Source organism: Clinocottus analis, unplaced genomic scaffold (assembly GCF_023055335.1).
Source record: "Clinocottus analis isolate CAN_PGR_092001 unplaced genomic scaffold, fCliAna1.0.p SCAF_10, whole genome shotgun sequence".
In the NCBI taxonomy this organism is placed as follows: Eukaryota; Metazoa; Chordata; class Actinopteri; order Perciformes; family Cottidae; genus Clinocottus; species Clinocottus analis.
Genome location: NW_027175821.1, coordinates 19,847,284 through 19,870,598, shown reverse-complemented (window position 1 = coordinate 19,870,598; position 23,315 = coordinate 19,847,284). Strand labels below are relative to the sequence as shown.

The 23,315-nt window shown below is 41.1% G+C and overlaps 3 protein-coding genes across 3 annotated transcripts; 1 reads left to right on the top strand and 2 right to left on the bottom strand.

Moving 5' to 3' along the window:
* Positions 1 to 597: 597 nt before the first annotated feature.
* On the bottom strand, positions 598 to 1,758 carry LOC137788142 (snRNA-activating protein complex subunit 1-like). Its single transcript, XM_068580984.1, has one exon. It carries the CDS (start codon positions 1,677 to 1,679, stop codon positions 606 to 608), a length of 1,074 nt encoding a protein of 357 aa, XP_068437085.1. The 5' UTR covers positions 1,680 to 1,758; the 3' UTR covers positions 598 to 605.
* A 1,608-nt stretch (positions 1,759 to 3,366) lies between these two features.
* On the bottom strand, positions 3,367 to 13,209 carry srp72 (signal recognition particle 72). Its single transcript, XM_068594405.1, has 19 exons — positions 13,100 to 13,209; positions 12,627 to 12,747; positions 10,862 to 10,982; positions 10,472 to 10,615; positions 10,051 to 10,162; positions 9,938 to 9,969; positions 9,379 to 9,503; positions 8,647 to 8,704; positions 8,331 to 8,462; positions 8,094 to 8,222; positions 7,593 to 7,665; positions 7,231 to 7,295; positions 7,052 to 7,147; positions 6,838 to 6,941; positions 6,298 to 6,375; positions 5,312 to 5,449; positions 5,167 to 5,207; positions 4,515 to 4,674; positions 3,367 to 3,984 (listed from the first exon to the last, which is right to left on the bottom strand). The coding sequence occupies exons 1-19, from the start codon at positions 13,197 to 13,199 to the stop codon at positions 3,804 to 3,806; spliced, it is 2,010 nt and encodes a 669-aa protein (XP_068450506.1). The 5' UTR covers positions 13,200 to 13,209; the 3' UTR covers positions 3,367 to 3,803.
* Positions 13,210 to 14,415: 1,206 nt separating this feature from the next.
* Positions 14,416 to 19,518, top strand: LOC137796867 (leptin receptor overlapping transcript-like 1). The gene is made up of 4 exons (XM_068595084.1): positions 14,416 to 14,509; positions 14,977 to 15,052; positions 16,706 to 16,892; positions 17,032 to 19,518. Exons 1-4 carry the CDS (start codon positions 14,494 to 14,496, stop codon positions 17,146 to 17,148), a joined length of 396 nt encoding a protein of 131 aa, XP_068451185.1. The 5' UTR covers positions 14,416 to 14,493; the 3' UTR covers positions 17,149 to 19,518.
* The last annotated feature ends 3,797 nt before the right edge of the window (positions 19,519 to 23,315 follow it).

The following is a 23,315-nucleotide window of genomic DNA, read 5'->3' as shown; positions in this document are numbered from 1 at the left end:
CAAATAAAGTTATTTCAAGTATCTTATTATATTTTTCCTTCACTCTTCTTTTAAAGCATTCAAACATTCTGAATTAAGAAAGTGAGATTTGCAGACTCAAATCATATGTAGGGCTATGATGCATACAATAAAACACCATTAAACAAGCCCTTCTTTAATTAGAGTACTTTTACTTGTCGCTTTACATACATTTTGCTGATTGTGCCTCATTACTTGTATCTTCTTCTTGCTTGGAATACTTCCAAAATAGCTGATATTACTTCAGTACAAGAAGAAATACTCTGAAGTCACACGTGTTTTCTATGACGGTACACTGATGAATTAACAGTAAAAATAGCGACACAAATAATGTAGGTCGACAAAGGCATTGGATCCCTGTAAATACCAGTTGAGTCATATTACAACAGATCTTTCATTACAAACCATCAATTATGAAATACATTTATTAACATTCAAGAATGACAGATAAATAACTAATGCATGACAAATGAGAACCAACTCAAATCCAAGTGTTTATGAAACGTAAATAGGGTCGTTTTCAATTAACCTGAAGAACAAATAGCAAACACAACATCTATCTGCATCTTAAAGTCCTGGCCTCCAAATCACGCACGGGAGGACGCTGCTGGGCCCCTCCCCGGCGACCTCTGCTGCTGCTCGGGGACACTCAGGAGCCAGTTCTGGAGCTTGCGTTCTGGCAAGGTCACCCCGAGGCTCTTCCGGGTCCGAGCCCTTAATGACGGGGGCCTCTGCCGCTGCAGGGTCGCCGAGGCCACCCGGACATGTTCGGCCCCAGAGCTGGGGGAGTCTGCAGCCGCCTCGCCCGGCCGAGGCCTCTTGGACCTGGACGCCTTCCGGAAGTTGCTGTAGCTCTTCTGCTTGATGGAGGACAGAAGCTCGGCCCTGCTGCTGCAGTACTCCGCTTCGCTCGGCTTCTCCTCGGCGTGCACTTCGTCTTCTTTGACCTGCGAGAACATCCTCTGCTGCCACTCGAGGAACTCGGACATGCAGTCATTCAGGCGCGCGCATAAGTCCATGTGGTTGACCGTGACCTCGCGGTTGACCTCCACGGAGGCCTCCTTCAGCTTCTCGTACTGGATCTGGACGTGGGCCAACTCCTCCAGGATGACCGCGGAGGAGAACTCCTGAACGGCCGTGGTCCTCCCGAGAAACGCGGCGCACACGGGCTCCCTCTTCTTCTTCTTCTGCTTCTGGAAGAACAGGAGGTGTGGCATGGCGGTGTAGTAGATGGCATTGATGGCCACGAGCTTGCGGAAAACGTAGACAACGTCTTGGTGCCCTGAATCCGCGGAGTCCTGGATGAACTTCTGGACCACGGCCCAGTCCTTCAGAGCCAGTCTGACCTTCACGTGGGGACTGTTGAGTTGCGTGTGGAACAACCCGAACATCAAGTACAGGCCTCCCACGCGGATCTGGTAGCTGTGTGGAGGCAGGAAGAACTTCGCGGCGGTGGCCATCGCCACTCTGCAGAACCGCTTCATTTCTGCCACTTTTGGGATGCCTATGAACACGTCCGAGAAGGCCATCTCCCTCCAGATGGCGGAGAAGTCCTCGAACCGGACCGAGTCGGTCTGCTGGAACCGGGCCAGCAGCTCCTCCACGTCCTCCGTCAGAGGATCGTAGAAGATGTCGGAGAAGATGGGCGGCTCGCGCGGCATCTCGACCCTAAAACAACCGCCTCGGTCAACACTGAGGCACTGGAGCGACCTGTCAGAAGAGGCTGATGGAGACAGGCGAGTCTCGTCGGTGGCAAATAACCCGAACTGTGACCTCAACAAGTGGCGCGACTCAATTCTAAGCAATTAAGGGGTGCGTTCACGTGGCGTTGGAATAATCTGAAAAAGTAGGCCCCATCTGAGTTAGCTAGCTGGAGAAATTACGACATGCTTTCATGCAACAGTGGCTTCAGAAATGTATCTGCTGTCACTCATCTACAATATATAGAAGCCCATTTGTCCAAGTAAAAGTAAAAAATATATATAATTATGAGATAACAAAACAACATTATAAATCATAATTCTGAGGTAATAAAGTAAATTCTGAGCAGGCTTTTTTTTAACTGATAGTGGCTGTCATTCAGATGCTGTTGTGGGACTACGGATAATAATATTAACCCAGACACACACAATGGAGTTGTATGTTCTGACATGGGTGGAATTTACAAGTATAAAGCAGAAGTAGTATAATCACTAGAAACATGGTGGATTACGAAAATAAGCCACGACCCTTTCAGGCGCGAGTGTGTAGCGAATATTTGCGACACGTTTGGTGTGAACTGTGAACGCACCATTAGACTCTGTTTGGAATAGAGATTAACATAAACATGCATGTGACTTTATTATACCGCGCCACTACGTCTCACAAAGCGCTCACAGGTGGTCAAACTTTGACTTTACGTTCAATCTACTCGCACGAATATTTTGCAACTCTTCTGGTGTGAATACAGCATAAAAGAGCAAGAAAAACTGAACTGGAAAACATGAAAAGCGCTTATTGCTTTTGTATGAAGTTAGATAATTGCTGGTCTTTAACATCTTTAAAGATAAGCAACAGACTGAACATGGACCAAAGGAGTGGCTTGTCCCTAACAGGGACCCTTACTTCTGAACGCACTCTGTTGTTCCGTAATAAAACACAAATGTTTTTTCTGGTAGCTGTTTAAAAAAAAAAAAAAACAGATTTATATACTATAGATGTATGTATGCATGTGTTAACTTGCTGTTGCTCCGAGAGTGACTGTTCTAGTGTATTGCATGCTTTTATTAAGTAATGTTATCAGAACATAATTTTTTACTTCATTATTAAATTTGGCACATATTGAGATTGATTTATCAGTACTTTTTTTTCAACTTTGCGAGACCTAGTTTTTATATTACAAACGGTTTCAATTCCGACAAAACTACAAACATCAACTAATTAAGGCAGCTCAGGAGCTGTTGCCATCTATGTTGTATGAACCACAGGGGCCGTTTGTCATTGTGAATGGTTTTAATTAGGACTTAACAAAAGTGGACACCTGTTAGGCCTAAAACATGCACCGGACAGAATTAAATTCAAGAATTTAAATTATTGGTCTTGAATTTGAACCAACACAGGGACTCAAAAATAAATATTCCTCAACATTGCAGCTGATTGAAAGCAAGGGACAATTTTAAGGAAACAAGAGTATGATTTAATACTCAGATCCAAGAAATATCAAAGACAATCTCTCAAAATGCAGGAAGCATAGTATTTTTTTTCCAATTAAAAGAATCAAGAAAGTAAAAGTACAATACTGAGATGAAATAAATGTACTGTTGCAAAAATGTAAAGTCCCACAAAACGTTCTTGATGTCAGGACGGACATGATTTAAATGATTTAATTGAAATGTCAGTGATTAGAGGTTGTATGGACATTTACAGCACCAGGTAACGGTAAAGAAAAGCCTTTTCTCCATTCATCTGACATTTTAATGAAGAAAAAAATAATATCTGCATTTTATTTTCATTGTATTTCACCGTGACCTGAGAAGGTCAAAAGTAAAAAACAGAAACACTTCAAGAAACCATCTGCTTTTGCAGCGCAACAAAGTAAATTTCAGTGGAGCCGTCCTTTAATTACTCTCTTCTGTACTTTCAACCCCACAAGTTAACAACGTAGAAGAGCAGAGGGGGGATTTTGGTTTCATGTATATAAACGAATAGCCAGGACAAAAGTCAAATTTACCTAGAAACATAAAAAAAGAGAAAAGCTCATGATTTCTTGGTGATGCCCCTCTGTCTCCTGTCTCGCCTCCCTCTGACTACCAGCCTCCTTTGCCTCCCTTCTTCTTCTTCTGTGGTGCCTTCTTGCGTGTGGCCCCCGAGGCCGCAGGTTTCTGCTGTCGCGGGGGGACCACGTTGGGGGCGGGGGCCGTAGAGGAGCCGGATGCAGACCCTGGCCTGGGAGAGGTAGGGGGGCTACTGGCGGTCTTACTGGCATCCCTGGAGCAGATGAATAAAAAAATTTAAAAAAAAATCAATAAAATAAATACATATAAATGTATATATATATTTTTTAACATATATAACACATATGTGACGATTCGCTAATCTGTTTGTCTGTGTCTGTCCCCAGCAGGGTCCCCCTGATGAGCGGCACCTCGGCTGAGAGCATAAAGCTCCCGTACGTTTTGTCGCGACGCTTGAGCCGGGTCGCGACAAAATATATTTTTAAAAAACACACAAAACATTTGGATAATTTTGGATTTTTCTAAATTCTAGAAAGAATTATGAGGAAGGGTTATTTCTAGAGCAGAGATATTTTGATAATGTAACAATAAAATAAGCATGTGAAGTTTAACTTTGGCCTAAATAACACACAAGACCGTTTCTTCTGCGCAGCAGCTGGACGTCTCCACTGAGGATTCATCGGCAGGAAACTCTGCTGCTTTTCCTCCATTAGTAGATTACTGGGTTTCAGAACAGGAAACTGCAGCCAGACGGCTCCGCTCACGGGCGGTTTCTTTACTCACAGCTCAGCCGATGCTCCGGCCGTCGCTCCCTGCGTGCCTTTTCCAACCTGGTCCTTCTTCTTCCCCTTCTTTTTGCCTCTGTAGTAGCTGCGCTCCTTCATGGGCATCCACCTCTCGGGGTCAGGGGTCGCTTTTGGGTCGCAGTTCTTGGGAAGCTTGCCTTAAAAAAATAATAAAGGACATCAGGATTACATGAGATAGATGAGTCTGGTCGATCCCGCTCTGCATTATACATCATCTTGAAAGCAGCTTGTATAAGATGATTTATAATGAATACATGTGTATAAATAAATTAGGGCTGGGCAAAGTTGAAAAAAATTTAACTGATTAATCGCATGATCGTTAACATGCCCAGACCCTAAAATAAATATATAGATTTTATACAAACATACATACATTTCATAATAAATATAAATAAATTCCTACTGGTGGCCCAGAGAGGTCAACAGTGTTGGCAGATCACTTGCAGCGGTTTGAGAGATGGACTTTGTTAAATAGAACATCTGTGCTACACTGGGGGGTTAAACTTCACAACATAACGTCACACAATTATTGGTTTTTTTTTCGATGTTAAGTGGGCATAGAGACTTTTTGAATAGAATTTGTTTTGCTGTAATCATTCTGTCTCACAAACATTTCATTAACGGCATACCTCTCTTCTTCTTCTTCTTCTTTTTGATCTCGCCCGGCTGGCTGTGAAGCAAAAGGCAGCAGTTGAGCATAAAGACGTACGAGCGTCCGGGTGAAAGCGTATGAACATCATGAAGCTGCCGAGGAAGACAGCAGAGGGGTTTTACATTTGTTCTTTGGGAAGGTTCTCTCCGGTGACCTTAGCGGCCTTTTTCCTGACGTAGGTGGCGCCGATGGAGTTCTCCAGCTCGTCCACGTCCACGTTTAAGGCCATTGTGTCCGCAGACGGGAGGTGCTTGCTGAGGCTGCAGTGCAACGCTTAGGACTGTTTAACATGTCAAATGGAAGCTTTCCAGGTGGAGGGTCAACTTAAATTACTTTTACAATCTTGCTTTTAATTCATTCTATTACATTTGATTATCTTATAAGCGTTTTAACAAGATCAACATGTATTACTATTATCGTCCTATTTTCTACCTTTATCTTTGGGATTTTATTTATTTTTTGCTCCTTGTGTCTCTTGTGTTTTTAAATACCTTCTGCACTTTATGAAAGGTGCTATATAAATAAAGCACAACATTATTTAAACCTTCATAGGGTCATCGAAAGAGTCTTACGGTTTTCCCATTATTATTGTTAGGAATGCAATGTTGTACAACAGTTTGTAGCATAAATTAAATACAATTAAAATATGATGATAATCTCAGGTTGGACAATATATATTGGAGCTTCAATTCGGTGTTCCTTGTTATCTAAAAAAAACATTAGTCATTAGTCTATAGTGTGGTCTTCCAGGGCTGCAACTAAAAATGACTTGCGTTTGGTATTTTTCTAACAACAACTAAGCAGTTAATAATTTTGTTTTTAAAATGCAAAAAATAGTGGAAGTTATGAATTATATTTTCTCAAAGTCCACACTCGTGTCCTTATATACCTCCTTTCATCTCAGCATTATTCCGAAAATATTAATTCACTCGAGAAAATCCTCACATTTGAGATGTTAAAATCAGAAAACGCTGGCTGTTTGTTTGACTATTAAAATCACAAAACAGTTGCCTGATTCTAAAAATACATTTAACAAAAAACAAAAGAAGAAAAAAAAAAGTATCTTTTCAGCTGCAGTGTCTTAAATGTCAGTAGATCACAAGGATACGATTTGGCTTTGTCCGTGTCCACCAGAGAATACGCCGAGATGAGTTGTGCCAGCGTGTGGATGTCGTTGGTGTTTTGCCTGTTTGAAGACAAATGAAACAAATGAAGCTTTGTTGAAATGTGAAGTAAAAAAATGTGGGACGCTACTTTGACAAAAAAAATCCTCTTGGGGATTAATAAAGTACATATCTATCTATAAAAATGACAAACATAGACTAAGACAAATAAATGAAAAGGTTCTACTGTAAGTATTACACAGACAATGAAATGATAAAAACATCCAAACTATCCCTTTAATGCCTGCAATGAATAAACACTCTGCCGTCACATTGAGTTATAAAATGAAATTGTATAGTTTAAAAGTTATTTTTCTGCTCTACAAGCACATTGCAGCGATGTTTATAAAGCCGTTTAAAATAGCTCAACAAACACATGAGCTGCTTGACAAGCCTGATGCAACACAGAAGCAGAATCAGCAGCTGTGAAATGAGCTCTAATACTCTGCACATGTTGAGCCTCCAGAGTTCTTTCAGTAACTCACTTCCACAGCTGCTCCAGATCACTAATGGCTTCTTTTTTCCGTCCGTACTTCAGTTTGAAATTGGCTGCTTCTCGTACGAGCGCCAAGTGTGCAGCAGATCCGGGCTGTGGAGGAGTGAGAACAGGCCGCTGATTTCAAACAGAACCGGTCCACGTGTTGGCTCGTCCAAGTCAGCCTAAAAACTATGTACTCGTCGTATCTACAGAACACGAACCTGTTCAGACTGGTAGTGCTCGATCGCTTGTTTGAAAATCTCGATGGCGCTGTCGATGTCTTCTTCGTGGGAGTACATCGTTACCAGAGCGGAAATCTGAGGAGTCGACGACAAAGTTTAGATGTCAGAGGTGATGCAAGACAATGTCGAAAAAAAGGTCAAAGTCCAAAAGGACTTACCATCCCCGATTTGTGCTTGAACTCTTCAATGGACCGCAGAACATCACACGCTTTTGTGACGTGACCTGAGGACCAAACAAAAACAAGAGTATTACAACACAAACGATGGAACATTAAACTTAACATCACTAAGTGAATTTATTACTATTACTGGAAACCTACATTTTAAAAAAGGCATCCAAGTGGTTAAATTCATCTTGTAAATGAATATTTAGGCACTCAAACAATTAAAAACTGAATGAACTATTCCGTTAAATAAAAAAAACCTGCTTTCAATTGAAACTGGAACATTTTCAACTGATCCTTAAGAGTAATGTGTTTGAACACATCACAGTATAATCAATGTAAAAACATGCCACTACCTTGTATTAAATAGAGTTGGGCCATCGTCAGTTTGATGCCAGATGCACTCTCTGGATGTTGGTCTGAGAAATGCTGGAAAACAAAACAAAAGTTGTTTAAAACACAATCTGAAGAGAATACACCTGATGCTTATAAAACAAAACTAAATAATTTAATAAAATCCTGTTTAACGTCAATATAGGCTTTGTTATCGTGACACATCTTATATTCAATACCTTATTTGATTCAGTTACAGAGCAGTAAGATTATTCTGGAGTAAATAATTCAGAGCCACAAAAAACATGTGCTCATGTAGACGTTGTGTGCATGCAACTGTAAAGCATTTTGGGGTTTCAAAAGTATGAAGATCTGAAGGTTTTATGAAATGATAGCGAGAAGGAAACATCAGCAAAGTTGGTGGTTTACTTTCACGCAATTAGAAAGAAAAGTGAGATGGATTTCATTTTTTTTGAGGACGCGAGTCGGACTGAAGACGAGCAGCCGTGTCGGTGACCTCGTACCTGCAGCAGCTCGATGGCCCGGCTGTGCTGCTTCTCTCTGCACAGCTGAGCCACCTGGATGAGGACCGGCCGCGGATGACCCGGATTCTGAGACTGGAGACTGGAGGCCAGTTTCCTGCACTGGTCCGCCTGTTGACGCCAACAAAACTTGGATCAGTAATGAAAACCAAAAATTGTTGAGAATAATCCACAACTTCATATCCTCCTCTTCTGGGTCCCAGCGGCCGCTGAAGCTACCTGGTTGGTGTACATGGCCAGAAGGGCTTTGTTGAAGTCGATGGCCTGCAGCTGCTTCCTCGCCAGCTTGTACTCGACTCCTTCAGCGTTCGTCAGTTTTACCTTCTTCTTTGAGTCAAACACGTTTTGGTCCTGTGAAAGTAGACGAGCGCGTCAATCAAAACACATTTTGTACAGTTGGAATATTGCTTCCATATTTGAAGAGTGTGGATAGATGTGAACTGATTTCAGACTGTTGGGTGAGTGGTCTGAGGTTTACTCTTGTGATACTTTCATGATGAAGTATTTTCCTTTGGTGAGATCGTCTCACACTCACCTTATTTATTGTAATGATATTGTTGGCGGTCACAGCAAGCAGCCCCACATCTGACGGCCTGCAAGTTAAGAGCATATGACGTTTTAAAACTCACGTGTGCCTCCCTCAACAATAATTTGAAATGATGAGGCTTGAGGGATGTCGGGATCGAGCAACAATAGCTCCACGGTGGGATGCTAGCGGCTGTGCATTATATGGCTCGTTTTCATCTGCTTGTGTACGATGTGTAATGTGCGGTTGTGACGTGCTTTAGTGCACGTTGCTTTGTTTGACCATTTAAAAAAAAATTTTTATTACTACTATGGAGGCAGCTATAATGAAAAGACAATATGTTATGAGTCATATCATGTGCGCGGCGCTTTAGTCCATGCCAAAGTACATTGTATCGTATTGTATATTATGGTACATTTATTTGACATCTGCTTTGTTGACACATACTACTACAAGGACCAAGACAGGAAAACATTCCTGTCCATTGCTGTAAATCTTCACAATAAGTTATTTTTTTGTCTAAGCTTGCGATTGTAACAAACACATTTCCCCTTGGGAATGAATACAGTATACATCCATCTACAAGTACAGGCTGTGTATGGACTTTGATTCTGGCATAAACGGAGCACAAAGTGACATAGCGACAGAAATAAAAACGAGTATACAACAACAACATCCTTGTTTCAACCTGTGCTACACCACCTTCACCTGTTCTTTGAAGATATTGAACCCTGCACTCACTTCAACTTGATGACCTGGTTGTAGAGCTGCAGAGCCTCGTCCGTCCGGCCTTGTAACTGCATAACGTACGCCATCTGAGAATGGATGACGGCCAGCTCCGACTCAATGTCCTCCTCGGTCACATCCTGGAAGAGACGAAGCGGCAATCACAGTTTGTTGTGGGAGAATTAAGACATCAAGCATGAACATCGTCTACTTTGATAACGTTTAAAGTTAATTAGTGGTTTAAAATCCCAATCTTCGTCCAGACTATTACTGGAAATTGTGTTCAGTAAAATTCAACTACAAGACTTGACTCTCCAGGTAATTTTTTATTAATAAATTACTGATAACATTAATGCCTTCCAGAATTGTTTGTGCCTTTTCCTCATCAAGTCCTAAATTATAAGACGGTTAAGTCTCTTGCGTTATTCTCCACTTCATGATCTTTTATAAAAATACAAAGTCCACAAAGAGCTACTTCTGCCTTCCGGATGAAAATGTTACAAATTGAAAAGTCATTTTTCTTTTTTATGAATGGCGTGTGAATGTTTTAGGAGCCAAAGGAAGCAACACTCACAGAATCATCTGCCAATGAGACTCTGCAAAGCTCTGTAAATGAAAAACAATCAAGTTTATGTCAGATGAAAGAACGGACAACGCAGCAAGAAGGTAGAACGGCGTGCGACTGACCCTCCGCTTGCCGTAGTTTATTGAAGGACTCCGTGAGCTGTCCCTGGCCAATCAGAGTGCAGGCAGCATTGTAGCACAGCTCATATGTGGTCTCTGGAAGACCTAGGTCGTCCTGCAGAGGGAAAGAAAAAAACACATCAAAACTATATAATACAATAATTTGCCCAGTAACACATCCAGTTAAGACTTAGATGAAGGTCTGAGCTCTTCTTCTTTAGTATTCATACAAGGAAAACATTTGAAGAAGTAGCTGAATATGAGCTTTCCAATTGTTTTACTGAATGTTGTTATGCTCTGCATTCAAGTTGCTTGAATGTTAACACTTTAAAGTTGCTTTTTTTTAAAAAATCAGATTTGAGAGCAAAACATAAGACTTAGTCCATGAAAAAGCCCAACATGTAAATATTGTATAGAAGCTCACCAATGGAGCTTCCTCCCACTGACTCATAGAAGCCACCACAGCAGCGAGGTTGGTTTTCCTCTCCTCCTCGTACTCATCCTGGGAGTTCCGGATCAGATCTGTGTACACGGACTTGCAGTCATCGTAGCGCTCCAGTCTGTACAACTGGACAATGAGAAGAGACACTTCCCATCAGCGGGAGTCTTTACATCAAACACCAAAAGCTTCAGTGATTAAAAAAAATAAAAATAGATTTGATGCACATCAGTCAAATTAAATGTTTTATGGGCTTTTACAAGATGCTCCACATAAAGAGGAACGCCGTTTTATTTTCCCTCAAAAGTCTCAACAATAAACTACAAATACAGCATTCAGAAATAATATATTTTTTTATTGTCTTAACAGCCTCACCACTTGACCGTAGAGTTCCTTTAGCTTGTCCGTTTGCTCTGGAGCAGCCTCAATGGTCTTTAGGGCGCTTTCTACTCTGTTCAGCCGGTACTCACAGTACGCCTTCTCAAACACAACATCACTGAGAGAGGAGAGAAATGCACATCATTCACACTGCAAGTTATGCATGGTAAATGGACCTGTACTTGTATAGCGCTTTTCTAGTCTTCCAACCACTCAAAAGTACTTTCACACGACTCGTCATCATGCACCCATTCATAGCTAACATTCATACACACATTTATACACCATATGCACAGCTACAGGAGTACTTTTGGGGTTAAGTGTCTTGCCCAAGGACACATCAACATGGGCTAGCGGAGCCGGGGATCGAACCCCTGATCCTCTGATTGAAGGATGACACTGCTCTCCACTGACTAAGTTATTCGTTTATCATAGCTAAATGTTGCATGCAGTATTTTTTTGTATGTTATGATATGTGCTTCAAACAAATGTGTGAATAAACATTAAAAAAGGGGCTGCAAGTACTGATTGTTTTATTTAACAATTGAAGTGTCGGTCAGAGCTCCAGCGCTCATTCTCTTCGTGTATTGGAACAGCCTTTCTTTCTGTTGAGTGGAGATAAACCCCGACCCACTTCTGGACATATGTGTTTGAATGTGTGTCTTCATGTATTGACAACTTATTCACTCTGTTTAATCCCCATTTATAATACGGGTAGATCAAATCAAGCATTCTGATTGGTTGAGAGTGAGTCACAGGAGGTAGTTTATTCATCCATAAAGTACTGTACATCCTGTTTACATTTACCAGCTTTCCATATCAGTAAGCACTCAAAATAACAGGTGATTTAAATTGTGCGACCGTTAGTTGTCATTTGCAGCTTGACAGTTACCAAACATGTGTAGCCGAGGGTTTCTCTTGCGCCGATATTTTCATATAATAAAATAACAACACGCTGCTTCATTAGGTTAGACAAGACGGCAATCACTTTATTCTTGTCTCCCTTTTTACTCGAACGTCTTCTTCCATTTCCCCCGGCACAATATAAGCCCCAGATGTTTACGTTTACACAATATAATAGCTTACTTGTTTAGTGTAAACTTAAATACTTTGGGGGGAATGACTTTTGATGAGAATGGCATATAATGTGTTTGTGGTCCCTGTTGTACAGTCACACGTTGATGCGGTTTAGGATTAAGAGAGCAGACTAGTTAACGCTCTGAGAGCAGACTAGTTAACGCTCTGAGAGCAGACTAGTTAACGCTCTGAGAGCAGACTAGTTAACGCTCTGAGAGCAGACTCGTTAACGGGGGGAGAGTACGTAAAACTGGAAACTAACATGAGAATGAAAAGGGTTTGATCACAACATCGCGATGATTTCCAGTGAGAGATAATCACCATCGGTAATTTCCCGACGTGAGGCAAGTTCTGTAAACATCATAGAAGGGAAAAATGACGAAGAAAAAAGACAGACAGAAGCAGCGAGAGCGCTTCTTTACATCGGTGGCTGGGTGTCATCCTCCACCCTGCTTTCAACCGTCAAGCAGTCCAAAACAAACATTTTTTATTTACAATTACCTGAAATAGTGTGTGGAAACCCTAACATTTGAAAAGCTGGAACCAAAGAATGTTTAGCATGTTAAATGTATTTAAGTAATTGATGATCTGGTTGATCAGATAGTTGTTCCTCACTTTAGGAATGCACGTTCACCCCTCAAACATAATGCATTTTAAACATTAATTGTATGTAATAATGCATTACCTGCTGAGCACTTTTGAATGAGTGTTCATGACGTTGAGCGCCTCTTTGAAGCTTCCGGTCTGAACGAGGCAAACTGTTTTACAGTGAAGAGCCGTCACGTCGTCCCTGTTTTCCTGAAGAACTGCGACAACACACACACACACACACACACACACACACACACACACACACACACACACACACACACACACACACACACACTCATTAGCAGCGCAGATTAAAGGCACAAGGACACACACTATAGACTGAAATCTGTAGAACCAGCGGTCACTGCACGCGCATAACGGCGTTTGGTGACAGCTGACTGTAAAGCTGGCTGGACACCGACCATGTTGAGCTAGCTCAAGGGCTAGGGACACGTCACTAACCAGGAGAGAAACGGCACGTTTCTGGGGTAAATTACTACTTTACCATGGCGCGTGGACTGTTCTGTTTCCGGTTTGAGAGTAAAGACGACAGGCGTGAACACTTACTTTTAGTCACAGCTTTGAGGGCTCTCGTAAAGTCTCCATTCTGCCCGCAACGGTTCACTTCGGTCCACAGCGAAGCCACTGAGACCCCTGCGCTCGCCATCTTGGCTGGAATGGGCTCACGGAGTCGGCGGAAGTAGAACATTTGACACATCCGGGTCAGAAGTTATTATAATAATATGTATTATTTATTTTTAAAATAACATAAAATACACAATGCGAATATTTGTGATAAACCGCGACGTTTTGTCATTGATAATAATACTTTACGTTGTATTTTTGGAAAAAGACTATAATTTCTCACTGTTCGGTGAAGTGATGCCTTCATGGACGACTTATAAAGTTTGTATTTCCGCATTGCGACCGTCATTCCCCCTGCACTCTGTGGCGCTACAGCAGTAGTGATTCCTGTCTTCCAACTGGGAAAGTTATACTAAAACCCAGTTACTTATTGAAAAAGTTATATTAAAACCAAAAGTAAAAAAGTAACGCAGAATAATTGTAATGAAGAAGGAAAAAATAGTGGTGGTTCTATTCGACACGAGACTACTTTAAAATCAGTGTTACTTAACTACTGTATATTTCAGAGGGTATTGCACTTTATATACATATAAAGTGATATGTTTTTGTAAATTACCCAACAGTATGTCAAAGTAGTAAATATTAGCTGAATCTTGACGAGCTTCTATTTAAATGCTTCTAACATGCTTCTATTTTTTGGCTTTTACTGAAATACATTTTGAATATGTTCTCCACCATTAACCAGCATTTCCATGGACACTAATTACCAAACGCTTCTTTGTATGCTTCTTTGTATGTTGTAAAATCACCTCTGGTCAGATCCTCATGCAATTGAAGCAATATCAATAACCCTACGACACTTTGTCATTTAGTTAGATACCTATTATTTAGTATAATACCTATTCTATCTCACTGATATACTCATATTTAACTGTATATGCTTTATATACACTTTATATACACAGTATATACTACAGTTTCATAAGTATTTCAATTTATTAAATCTAATATGTTCTGCTCTGCTATTTTGTTGTATTATATATATATATATATATATATATATATATATATATATATATATATATATATATATATATATATATATATATATATATATATATATATATATATAGTATTTTCCATACTTAATACTTTTATGTTTACTCTATATCTTTGCTTGGTGCTGCTACAAACAAATGTTCCACTGGGGATGAATAAAGTATCTATGTAATCGGATTTTTTTCTGCGTGTCTTAAAAGTCCTATATTTCTGGTAACACCGGAAGGCAGCACGGTAGCCAGGGTTGTAGGTACTGTTGGACCGTGCGGACTGTTGTCGTTCGTCGGGGCCGCGTGTCGACCTTTTGTCCAGGAGAAATGGCCGGGATTAAAGGTAAAAAAAAAGGCTTTTAATAATCCCGGCGCAGTTTATATACCTGTAAATACTTCTGAAGATGGATGGCTAGCTCGCGGTGACGCGAGGAAGCCGCAGGGCCAGTACAGTCGTTAGCGTTAGCTTCACAGTCTTTATTCTTTAGTCAACACAATAATGTGCATTATAACAATAGAACAGACGCTCCAGCCACGTGACGCTTCACTGTGAGGCTGCAATTAGCGCCATTCCCCCTTTTTGTTGTTGTAGTACAATACCGTAGTAGTTACCGTTATAATGCGATGCTAGCTGCATTATATCAGCTGATTCATCACATGGGCGGCTACAGAAGAGGGGAGGGGGGGGGGGGGGTATGCTGGGATGGAGGAGAGAGGAGAGAGAAGTAGTGCGTGATATTAATAATACTTAAATCACATTTATGTAGACATTGTCCATGCTGATGTCCTCTTGTCCCAATTGTCTTCTAGCTCTCATCAGTCTGTCCTTCGGAGGGGCCATTGGCCTCATGTTCCTCATGCTGGGATGTGCCCTCCCTGTGTATGAGTAAGTACCACAAACACATACACAAAGACACACACACACACAGACACACCATGTGAGTGTGTGTGTGTGTGTGTGTGTTTCTTAGTGTTCCCACTTGGCACTCAGGTGCACCTCAGGTGATCCCATCATGGGTTTACAGCTTTAGATACAGGTGTGTTTGCAGGGGCCGGATTATCTCTTCAGTATTTTAAGGTGGGATATCGAAACGGCGCCCTGGTTTGTTGCGTTGTAATTTGCGGGACGGTAATTTGAACTACATTTCTGCCCCGCCAGTCATTTTCAGAGCAGTTATCATCCAAGGTGATTGCAGAAATATGATGATTTAAGGGTTGTTGTGTGGATCAACACGCCACTACTTTTATTTATTTATGTTTTTTCTGGAGGTGGCTTTAGGTAGCAATGTGAGAAGAAAGTGTTCCCATTCTTAATCCTGTAAACAAAGCTCTGATTGGTGGACTGAAACAACCGCCCAGATTCAAAAAGTGAATCTTGGGCTTTCAACCACATGAAAAGAGAGCCTGGTGTCTGCCGCTTGCTGCTCATCGCCCGCCACACACTCCAGTGTGGTCGGTGCAGCTGACTTGCTAATTCAAAACGACTCTGACAAGGTTTTCCAAGGCCAACACGAGAAACCTCGAGCGACAGCCCCGAGGTTTGGCTCCTGTAATCTAATCTCATTTGCATTTGAGCCGTTATCGTGATGCCAAGTGTCGGCTTCAGTCCAGCAGAATGTGTTGGAAGAAAAATCAATGGAGGATATTTATTAGCAGAGTCCGATAGCAGCGGACAGTTGTGGCTCATCATAAGATCAGTTACCGTAAAGTCGTCAGCTCATGAAAAACGGCAAGTTGCTGATCCTAAATACCTCAGACATTCAAGACTCAAGATGTTTTTATTGTCATATACACAGATAACAAAGTTACTCCGTACAATGAAAGACGTATTTTGCTTGGTCGCACACAGAATGACAATAAACCTAAGGTAAAAATGTAATTAGAATTCAGAATACAAGAAATTAAATATAAACATTGCTATGAATGCTATACAGATAAGAAAATACATAAAATAAGTCACACAAATATGAGAACAGTATTGCACAATCAGGTTCACCGGGTGTATAAAGTGCAAATTCATTGAATGTTAATAATACAGACTTGTCCTGCAATACCAGCTTATTTATGGTTTAATATAGATAGTATAGCCGGGTAAAATTCATATTTAAAATACATGCACATGGTTTTTATTCTTTTTTTATTTAGTTGAACTTTTGTTGTTGTCTACTGAAACAAAAAAAATCCAGTTAGCTTTAATAACTGTCATAGATGCTAAAATGTAAAATGTCTGAGACACAACTCTATCAAACCTAAATGTAAGGAAGACCTTTAGTGTTTGTGTTCATGTAAAAAACAAAACACGCAAAGCCGTTATCGGGTTGGAATAAAATAAAATACACCTGTGAAGTTAGATAATGTGCTGAGAAGTGTTTCGTCCTTCAAGTCACTCGATTCCTCTTTCATCACCACAGCATGAGGGTACTTATCTCTTCTCTCTCTCTCTCTCTCTCTCTCTCTCTCTCTCTCTCTCTCTCTCTCTCTCTCTCTCTCTCTCTCTCTCTCTCTCTCTCTCTGTCTCTCTCTCTCTCTCTCTCTGCAGCAAATACTGGCCCTTGTTCCTCCTCTTCTTCTACATCCTGTCTCCCATCCCTTACTGCATCTCGCGGAGAGTGGTTGACGACACGGACTCGGCCAGCAACGCCTGCAAAGAGCTGGCCATCTTCCTGACGACGGGCATCGTCATCTCGGCCTTCGGCCTGCCCGTCGTCTTCGCCAGAGCGGCCGTCGTAAGTTTCGGAGGCTCCTCGGTGGCGTTTACCGTCGCTGTAACGGCTTGCGCCGAACGAGGTTTCGGCCTGAATAATGCGGCCTGGCAGACGTGCGGCAGCATTTGTTAACCTGAATTATTGATGCGTTGGTCCACAGATCGCCTGGGGGGCGTGTGCGCTCGTGCTGACGGGCAACGTCGTCATCTTCGGGACCATCCTGGGCTTCTTCATGGTCTTTGGGTCCAACGACGACTTCAGTTGGCAGCAGTGGTAAAACAGCAGAGGGAACTGTTTTTATTATTATTATTATTATTATTATTATTATTATTGTATTACTGTTTGGTTCTTGTTGTTATTTATATGATGACCGCCCATGCATAGACTCACACCAAACCAGTGCAATACTTCTTTCTTTTGTTTTTTTACCGCCTGCATTATATTGAACTGACACTCGTGGGATGGAAACTGCTGACTTTCTGTGTTGGATTTGTACTCATTATAGTTTCTGAGGTTTTTTAAATGTTCTCCATTTGTGTGTTCCACGTTTGATCTGAAAAGCTACTGTTGATTTAATCTGTGAAAAAAAACAAAAAACTTTAATAATGTTAATCTGACCTGGAAGGACAGGGTGGTCTGGATTGTATCGCCCAGGATTAGCAGCAAAAGGTTTCCATTTGGCACAATTTGATTGACACTGTCTTGGTTTTCTCAAAAGTAAAAGGTGAAAACCTAAGCTAGTGTAACGCTAAGCTGTGATGGTGGAGAAGAACTGTTACTACCACTAAACCCTGTTAAATGTGTGTCTGTAAATCAGTTGTTCTTCACGTCTGTTGTGGGACCAATGTTGGAAATGTGTCACTTTAAAAAAGAAAAGTTATCCCCTTTCAAACACCTAATGTCTGCAACTGCGTAAAAAGTTGAACGTCATCACGCAAAGTGAGACAGAGATGAAATGTTACTGATGGGGCGGTTTTTCCCAGGTGCCCCCTGGGTGCTCATGCTGCTCCTCAAGCCTTCAGGTCAAGAAAGCATAAAAAGCTTTTTTTTAAAGTAGCTGCCAGCTAACGTAGGATGAGCTCGAGGACGGTGGCCTCGTGAGAATCTGAGCCAAGCTGAGACTTACAACCGAGGCCACCAACAGCCCATAAGCTTTTACATGCGACTCCTTCAAAATAAAATAATTCGCTGTCACGTTTTAGGTCCAGACATGCCGTCACATTTCCTCACACCAGCATTGTCACGATATAAAAAAACACACACCCAGTATTGATTTGTTTTGAGGTGTTTCTGTGAAGGAAATGTGTGCGTTGGGTTGTGTGACCTGTTGGCAGCTCACAGCCTCTAGTCAGTCAGGTGCTGCTCTCCTGTTCGCTGTTGAAGTGCATTGTGGGAGCTTAAGCGCTTTCCTTTTAGATCAATGATGTTTGGGGGGGGGGTCTTGTGTATGCTTAAGTTTGCTCTCTGGAAGATTAAAAAAACACAATCTGATTTTTAATGAGGACTAATACTGACTCATATTTGTTTGAGTGTACTTCTGCCGCGGGGTTTCCACGCACAGCAGATTTCCAATGGACGTTTCAGACACTCATGACGTCAACACGTTTGATCCCTAAACAACAGTTTCCACTTTCAGAAGTAGCCACAAGTACAATTGTCTCTTCAGAGGGATTCAGGTGCGTTCACTATAAGTTGTTAACGAGCGATCGCACATTCCTCCCTCTGTCGCCCCATTTCTCTTTTTTATATCTCTGCTCGGGTGCGGATGAAAGAAACGACTACAACGTGTCAATCGATTCACTTTTGGGATGTTTTATTTATTTTTTTAAATTAGGATAGCTTCCAGACTTCCTGCTAAGCTAATTGCCTCCCGGGTTGCGGCGCTACATTTGAAGCCACTGCATGAAAAATACATCTTCATACATCTTCTGACCCGAGTCCCAATAACACAAACCACTGAGACAACAGGAAAGCACTCTCAAGGTAAACACAGCGTTTCCTTCTGAACAAATATGGAGGAAATACACATTGGAAATCTGCAAAGGGAAATCCGCAGCTAAAAATACTGACACACACACACACACACACACACACACTTTGTAATTAAAACCCTCACACTCAGCTGTGATATTTATTTGAACGTCCTTGTCTTGTTACGCAACTCTTCCAGAGATCACGACCTCAGTGAAGGCACTGATTGTATGAAAAGCACCACAGCGATGGCAGCTTTTCCAGTTCACGTTTAACTTGTTTTTGACTTCTGAGTAATATTGAAAACTACTGACATGATCCGTGCATATTGTTGCGTGGGGCGAGCCGGCGTCCTGAGGCGTGTGAGCGCCGCCGCGTGAAGCTCCTTGTGTCAAAGCGTTGTCTCTGTTCTGTAGTCTGACGTTGAACCTCCCCGGTGTGACGGGATGGGCTTCTCTTGTGTTTCTGTTTTGAGAAGAAATGTCACGCTGTGCTTTCTCGCAAATTTGGGGAAGATATTGTATTTATTTATTTGAATAATCGGACGCTTCAAAATGTCAAATGTCCCTAACGCCATTTTCTATCTACAAGCTTTCTGTTAAAGAGGCAGAAGTCAGCATGGTGGTTTCCTTTTATCTTTTTTTTTTTTTTAAATAAATGCCATTTTTGAACATCCTCTCCCTTGAATGACTTGCGATAATCCGGTTACCGGTACGGCTGCATCAGATCCACTCACAGGAAGTAAGTGTGTGGCCCAACATCTCATCCTGCCCAGTGAAAGGAAGTCCTTCTATTCATCTTATATGGTTCATGTCGAAGGGATAAGAAGTATATGAACATTTATTAAATGGTTTAATACACTATAATATAGCCAGAATATATGTATTATTACTATAACTCCTCATGTGGACTGAAGGCTGCTGCATAAAGTTTGAATTTATTTAGCCCAATATATTGATTTTCTCTCCAAAATAAATGATATAGATTAACCTTTTACAATAAATGTCCAGTAGAAGGAGTGGAACAGATTGCAAACCAGAGTTTAGATCATCACAGGACGCAACAATCCTCAATCAAAAGAAATACTGGTTTTATGAAATATTATTCCCCAACATCTCTTGATTGATAGCACCACTGTCATTCAAACAACAATAAAAAGGGCGTAAGTGAGTAATGAACTCATTAAAATATAAATGCATGAAGATGAGCGACTGCTTTCCTGAGAGCAGACTGGAGGAGCTCTGCCTCCCCCTGCTGGCGCCAGAAGGTTCTACAGCAACATGTGACGTCACACGCAGAGGGGAAGAGGTGCAGTGACATCACTGCGTCTCATTTACAGACATTTGTTTTTAGCCACAACGTCACACTTTTGAAGTGAGAATATTTTGAAAGTAACTTCTATCATCATCTTCTAGCGCATGGTTATTGTTACTTTACTGTATTGGCTGTGTTTTATCGGCTAATTATGAAGAACACACAACATTCTGTGCCTTTGTTATTTGTAATCAGTTATTTATTTGTATTATCAAGCTATTAAGCTCAAACTGATTAACTTCATTTGAAACATTAAATAGAGATAATAAAACACTCCTTAAGTAATCCTGACAGAAATGATTCATTACCTAAATTAATATTGAAAGACATAAAAAAGACATTCAAAGACTGTACAATAATCTGCTTCCAGGTCTCCATTACAACACAAACAGTGGAGAAAGTATTCTACTACTATGAGTACTAATACTCTGTGAAAAGTAAAGGTCCCACATTGAAAATGTCACTTCAATGTACATTCAAGTATAAACCAAGAAAACATACTTAAGTAAAAGTAAAAATACTCAATGCAGAAAAATATGAAAATATTATATAATATATCAAGAAATTATGATTACTCATGTATTCATGTAAAAACACAGTTTTACCGTTGAAGCTGGAGGTGGAGCATTTAGTGACACATCCTCAGTGTACATGTACCAGACTTCTTTAAGTTACTGTCAGCTTTGTTGCCCATGTGTGTTCACACATACATGGAATTTGACTGAGAGCTAATCGTTCACGGAGCTCTCTTACACACACACACACACACACAAACATATATATATATATATATATATATATATATATATATATATATATATATATATATATATATATATATATATATATTAGATAAATATAAAAAACACAACAGATACAAAGAGACAATTTTTGAGAAATTAGGAAAAATAAAACAGTTTCAGACTGTTTTCTACATACAAACCTGATAAATACAAGATAAGTATCTAAGTGCAGTAACCGGTATGTTTTTCCATAAATTCCCTCTCATGGAGAGCTAACCCGAGGCGGCTGCAAAGATGCCGCCGCCTTCAAGACGCGACAAGCCCGCCTCGCTGCTCTCCTGCAGCGCTCGCCGCCTCGGGGGTCAACTTTAGTATTTGCTTTTAACGACTTCAGTTTCTGCACGACATCAAGTCAAGAGTTTTCCTATCTATTCAAACAGTGAGCCTGAAACACACACACACACACACACACACACACACACACACACACACACACACACACACACAGCAGCATGCCTCCATGTTATGAAAACAGCAGCTTAGACTGATGCCTAAACTTGCCCTCTGTAGGTGCGCTCTTCTCGTCTTTAAGACTTACAGGGAGAGAGAAACATTACAGGTAGACACACCTGCGCTGCTCCTAAGGATCATGGGAAGCCGGAGGAGGCTTTTAATCGGGGAGTCGGAGCGAGAGAGAGAGAGAGAGCAAGCGGTCCGAACGCAGATCCATCATGAGGAGGTTCTTCCAAGCGCACAGGGACGAGGACTACAGTCAGATCCAGTACCTGACGGCCAAGTGCACGCGGCTGGCTCACGACAAAGGTGAGGATGTAGTTACACATTTACTCTCAGAGCCGCTGCAGGAGTGCACGGGCTCCAGGTGGCAAACTGCCATTATGCCCTTGATAGGCCGTTAAACTCACGGGTTTATTAACTGTGCAGTTAAAGTCTAGTGATTCTATGAATTAAATAACTATATAAAAAGGAGCAGAGCAATGTCATGTTTAACACACATAGTTCTGCTGTGGCTCAATGGTCGTACTTCCTCCTGCGCAGCGTTTTGAAAGTGTTTGGTTTCATGTCATAAATGTGCAGAGATCCACGCTGCACGCTGAAGAAGTCACAGGAACCTGTGAGCAGATACTATCACTCCAAAGGTCACGCCGAGAAACAGTTTACTGCTTTGATATCATCAGGATTCATGAGGAAGAGAAACAACAGCACACAGGCAGCTGAGTACAACCTCGCTGCAGGAAGTACTCATCTGAAAGCAGAAAAACATCCTCACGTCTCTAATGTTTAACTTCAGCTGCGAGGAGAGAAATACCATTTTGTCTTTTATTTAACTTTTTGTTGTGCATCAACACAACAGAACAATCCTTGCCTTTTAAATCAACATGTTAAAATAAAATAAATACTAAATAATCACAACAGTAATATTGATTTCAATAGGTTAACCTATAGCGAGTATAAAACCTTTATATACATGCATACAAATGCTTATACATATGCATCTATATACACCTCCATTACATGCACACAGACACGCACAGCATGCCCGTATACCATCACACATGTACACACTTACACATGAAGGGGAATGGGGGGAGGACAACGTCCCACTTCTTTAACGTTGTTCACAAAGCTATTTTTAATTCATGGCAGAGTTTATACCTTCTTAACTTAGGATTCCTAATTTAAGTGAGAACGGTTTCATTATAACCAAATTCCTTTCCTTAGATTAGACAGGAAACACATTTATGTTTCTGTAAAACCCCCAAATCCTAAATGATCACGCTCAACTGAGATTGAATGGACTTCAGGTTAAGGTTTAGACTTCATGGCCATTCAATGCATGTCGTCTAGTTTCATGTGACACCAACATCTCAACTCCAGCTTTAAGACTGAGCCCGATACGGCCTCTTAAAGACGGTGCCTTAAACCTGCATTCTCTCTCCTGACCACCAGGGGGAGACTCCTCTGGTTGTATAGAAGTCTATATAAATGACTCTATTTCTCTCATGATTTATTAACCATAGTGTGTTTTCACTTTATGAGAGTTAAATGCCTCTTTCATCATTAAGTTGTACAAAAACCAAGATGGCGACGGCCACTATGCAGAACTCGAGATCTCAAAATGTCAGTCCACAAACCAACGGGTGTTGTCAGGTTGACTACGTCCACTTCTTATATAAAGTCTGTGGAATAAACTGAATAAAATGAGGTGAGGTGAGGACATCTAATGATTAAAAAAGGCCTCATGGTATTGGACATTAGGAAATGTAACGATAGGCCCTATCGACAAAACGTACACAATGTGGACAATGCAGTGAGAGATGAGGACGGCCACAGAGCGCAGATCCAGGAACAATGTGTGTGAAAAGAATTAAGGACACACAAGTGCAGTGATGAGGTG